This window comes from Triticum aestivum, chromosome 3D, assembly GCF_018294505.1.
Source record: "Triticum aestivum cultivar Chinese Spring chromosome 3D, IWGSC CS RefSeq v2.1, whole genome shotgun sequence".
Classification (NCBI taxonomy): Eukaryota; Viridiplantae; Streptophyta; class Magnoliopsida; order Poales; family Poaceae; genus Triticum; species Triticum aestivum.
The window spans coordinates 135,072,140-135,076,652 of NC_057802.1; the positions used below are offsets into that span (position 1 = coordinate 135,072,140).

A 4,513-nucleotide genomic window follows, 5' to 3' on the forward strand; every position below is an offset into this window, starting at 1 on the left:
TCCAGGTAGATGTTCCTCTAATGCATTTTCTGAAAGGAAAAGGGTAATGACCTCATACTTACAATAATTTGTTCATTAAAAAAAAACTTCTTGGCCTTTATTTGTTAGTGTAATATGGATTCTTTGGTTTGTAGTGGGTCTGTGCAGAAGCAGATTGAACAGGAGACTGGAGTTAAAATCATTTTTCCATCTGGAAAGGAGGAAACACTAGTTGGTAAAAATATTCCCATCTTTCTTTCTGAAATTAAGTTCAATATAAGGTAATATATTAGTTGTTTTCAGAGCTAAAGAAGTAACTTTGTGAAAATACAGTCCTCGAAGGTAAAAGTGCTGAAAGTATTGGAAAAGTATCAGAGAGAATTGCAAAGATCCTTGAAGAGGTAAATATTCAACACACTGCTTCAATGGATGATTACTGGATGTTTAGGTTGTTTACTGCATCGCTGTATGTGTTTATCTTTGCTGTCATACTGTTGGCATACCATAATCGATTATAGTTTGTTTTGGCTTACTTAACAAATATATAACCTCAATGAATTAAAGTTTAAGTAGTTATTTATTATTGTTCCTGTTGTCTCCAGCCTTGGCGCAGTGGTAAAGCTGCTGCCTTGTGACCATGAGGTCACGGGTTCAAGTCCTGGAAACAGCCTCTTACAGAAATGTAGGGAAAGGCTGCGTACAATAGACCCAAAGTGGTCGGACCCTTCGCCAGACCCTGCGCAAGTGGGGGCTACATGCTCCGGGCTGCCTGTTGTCTCCAGTCTTACATAGAGTTCGCAATCAACATCATAGGAAATTAGGGACTAGTTTTGTGATCATCTGCTCATTTATTTTCGTGTTCTTTCGGAAGTAGTACCATCACCGAAGTAATTGAAGTGTCCATCACGATTGCATTTTTTTTTAACAAATTTCATGTTCCTTCTTTATTTCATACTGTTGGGTTGGTGATGAGGCCCTCACTTCAACTTTAGTGGCAGATTTGTTAATCCCTCTGGCTGAGTGCAGCCCTATAATGAATTTATGTCCATATGTTTGTTATTTTGTATAGTTGTAATAGTCACTCTGAACAATTGAACATTGTACATGTTTCAGGCTGTTCAAAGTCCAATGCTAGATTACTCGCATTTCATATCACTTCCATTGGCCATCCACCCCGATCTTGTCGAGAAGCTCAATAACTTCCAGAGGTCGATCCTTGGGGTGTCTGCATCTAATGTAGATAGTGATAAGGATGAAATCCTAAGCGAAAGTTCTGTGGATGAAATTGATGAAGCAGCGAGCCCTAGTGTTCCGGTCAAGCAGCCAGTCCAAGAAGAAAAGCCTGTCATAGTGAAAATGGATAATAAGGGCTCCCAACCAGGTCTAAAGCTTTGCTGATTTTTTTAAGTGTCTCATGTTCCTTCTATGAGTTTTCTACAGTGAACACTACCAACTTATGTTCTTGATAAGTAGGAATGGTCAATGGAACATACGTAACTTCGCTGCAGTTTGAAGGAAAATGACTTAAATGGCCTATGTATAATATGCAATTCTACGAATCACTTCATGTTTGGGGTATGAAATTGTGGAACAGAGCAAATGAACAAACAAAGATAGATAGCCATGTTTTTTCCAAGTTATACGATGTAAGCAATTAATATATAGAGGGGAATTGTGTTTATGAAAAAAGCAAGATGTGAATATGTGATGTTATTTTAGCTTAATTTTGGTCTGAAGTATACTTTATGTCCGAAGTTGTTTTGTTTATATTAGCCGGCATGCCATACTTTTTATCTTGATCCTGATAGCTCAGTAGCTCCATAGGGTCATGCTGATATCAGGAAACCAAGCAGCTCGCTGGTTAATAGTGAGATACTGGAGAAGCTATATGCAAATTGAAAAGAAAAGGAAGTCTAGTAGAAATATAATGTGTTTAAAGTTAAGAGATCTGGAATTCTGAAAAAATTACAGCTAGTAGAAATATCTAGAAACTGCGCTATTTTGTAGTCTGATTGTATGCTAGACTGCTAGTGCTGTATTGGAGACGCTAGATATTATTAATATTGTTCTATGCATTTCGAAATTACAATGTTTTTGCTCCATTCTGGCATTGAACTGCTCTTATTAATTTCCTACAGAGTTCGACATTGACAAGTCAATATTCATAAAACCCAAAACGTTCCACCTAACAGTTCTTATGTTGAAGTTGTGGAATAAGGATCGTATAGCCCAGGCTTCTGATATCCTCCAGGTATTGTCGTTTCATGTAAGATATGATTTTATTGGATGACAATAGGAAGAAATTTAATTCACTGTCTTGTCAATGCAGTCAGTATCTTCCCAGGTAAATGATGCTTTGGAAAACCGACCTATCTCCATACAACTTAGGGGTCTGGTAAGTTTCCTTTAGAGCTGGAAATATTTTATCATCGAACAGTTGCCTTTTGTATCCCCACGGGAAGCTGATTTATAGATGGCTAGTTAGTGGGTTGGAAGTTCGAGCCAAAGAACAAGGCATTTCATTCTACTTTCTAGAGCACTCCTTCAAAATGCTCCTTTGTATGGCTTTACTGAATGGGAAAACTGACGTTTGAAACAGTATTATTTATATCTGGATATTTTTGTACGGCTTTTCTGGTGATTCACATCGCATGAATGTTACAATTTCAGACATGCATGAAAGGCTCACCAGCTAGGGCCAGGGTTGTATATGCTCCAGTACTGGAAGTTGGTGGAGAAGGACGCCTTGTCCGTGCTTGCAGTATCCTTGCAATATTGTCAGACCTTTATAATTTCCTTCGTGGCAGTTTGCGCATGCCACACCATTCTCAGTAATTCAGCATTCGTTATTACTATCACGTAGAATTGAACTATCTTTCTGGGATGTTGCTTCTTTACTTCCACTTCCTCAGAGGTAATAACTGAAGCCTTCGTCAAGTCAGGCCTAGTTCTTGAAAGGGATGCCAAACAAGAATTGAGGGTGAGTACAGCTGTATAACTGGAAGTAGTTCTCTATCGCTCTGCCAATTAACTCGGCATTTAACAGCATATGTAATTAAGCTGATGATCAGTTATTTTGATTTCAGTCATAAGTTTCGTCTACCAAAACATGCTGAAATTGCAGATCGTGTCATGCAAACTCTAGCCATACATTTGTGTCATTGTGTGATATCACATCAAACATTCTTTTGTCTTTTCCCCCTAATATTTTCTATCCTGATCAATTTAGGCTGTCAGTTGGTCACTTCTATGGTGTGAGTCAGTTTGGCTGTTCTGGGATAAATGTTATGCATATTGCAGTTAACTTCTGTTGCATATCTGTTTGCTTAAAGAATTGTTGATCTTCATGTACCCATTATTTAAATCCAATACTCCTTAAAATGTGATTCTTGGTGCTAAAATTGCCTTTTGTTTTCAAACCGCAGTTACATGCAACCATAATGAATGTGCGCCACCGGAAGAGGTGAGAGCAACAAACCGTTTGTCCCACATCTATCTATGTAATGTGCTGTACATGTACAGTTGTCTCACCTTACCTACATTCTTTGGCTGCAGCAAGAAATCGAACCGAAGAAACGATTCGTTCGATGCTCGGGCTATATTCAGACAATACGGGGAACAGGATTGGGGCGAGTATCCTGTACCGGCGGTGCACCTATCGCAGAGGTTCAAGTTCGACGAGGGTGGATACTACCACTGCTGTTGCTCGATCCCCTTGCCCGAGGTGGCTCAGACGGAGTGAGCTCCGTGTGTTTCAACATAATGCAGTATTCAGTCTTGACGCAGTATCTTATGCCCTCGGGATCAGTACGTGGTCTTGTTTGCCCTCATGGAATTTGTAGTTTTGGCCGTATGTCTTTGCTCGTGTTGCTGTGGACATTGTGCACGGTAATGAGTGGTAGCATCCCTAGCCACGGCTTGTATTGGCTTAGTGCCCCTGTTGATTTCTGAATCTGAACTGTTGCTTGCCACTTTCCTTCATCTTCTCTCTATCCGTTTTGTTCCCTTGTGACGGTCTTGTGCTTTCTGCCTCGCAAATGGCCAAACGAAACGACGAAAGAGCTCGCGAAAAGCTGCTTTGTTTCTGTACAAAGTCAGTGTCCAAAACCTCTTGAGTGTAAGTGCACCGATGCAGCTCTGCCGATCCTGCTTGGGGAGATAAAACTGTTGACATTGAAATACGAAGTGTAGAGCGAGTCAGATAAGATTGATCATCCTACACCTAGACCTAGAGCTCGATTGCTGATGATGCCTGCCGTCTGATCGATCGAGACCACACCGAGTGTGGTTCTCAGATCAGTTGTCATGTGAGGTGCTGTGGTGGAGACGGAGTTTAGTTTGCATGCTACTGCGCCGGAGCGAAATGTTCCTCTTGCTCGATGTCCACTTTATTATCGAACAGAACCACTGAATAGCCACAGTGCTGTAGGGTAGTTTTTCCAGTATAATCTTGATGTGCGAGCAAAGAACTTGATACCGGAGAACACTGGTCGTGCCATTGTTGTTTCAACTACACGTGTTGACATGCAACTTT

At 40.5% G+C, this 4,513-nt stretch overlaps 1 protein-coding gene across 3 annotated transcripts in view; it reads left to right on the forward strand.

Moving 5' to 3' along the window:
• Positions 1-3,960, forward strand: part of LOC123077882 (activating signal cointegrator 1 complex subunit 1) — a 5,906-nt gene extending 1,946 nt beyond the window's left edge. For 2 of the 3 annotated variants that reach the window (XM_044500239.1, XM_044500236.1), the window contains exons 5-14: positions 6-43; positions 135-214; positions 313-380; positions 1,093-1,360; positions 2,118-2,230; positions 2,309-2,374; positions 2,644-2,740; positions 2,892-2,959; positions 3,405-3,442; positions 3,535-3,960. In XM_044500239.1, the coding sequence (XP_044356174.1) occupies positions 6-43; positions 135-214; positions 313-380; positions 1,093-1,360; positions 2,118-2,230; positions 2,309-2,374; positions 2,644-2,740; positions 2,892-2,959; positions 3,405-3,442; positions 3,535-3,721 (1,023 nt within the window). In that variant the 3' untranslated portion in view covers positions 3,722-3,960. The remainder of the gene's footprint in view (positions 1-5; positions 44-134; positions 215-312; positions 381-1,092; positions 1,361-2,117; positions 2,231-2,308; positions 2,375-2,643; positions 2,741-2,891; positions 2,960-3,404; positions 3,443-3,534) is intronic. The other variant, XM_044500237.1, reaches the window with a different exon arrangement.
• The last annotated feature ends 553 nt before the right edge of the window (positions 3,961-4,513 follow it).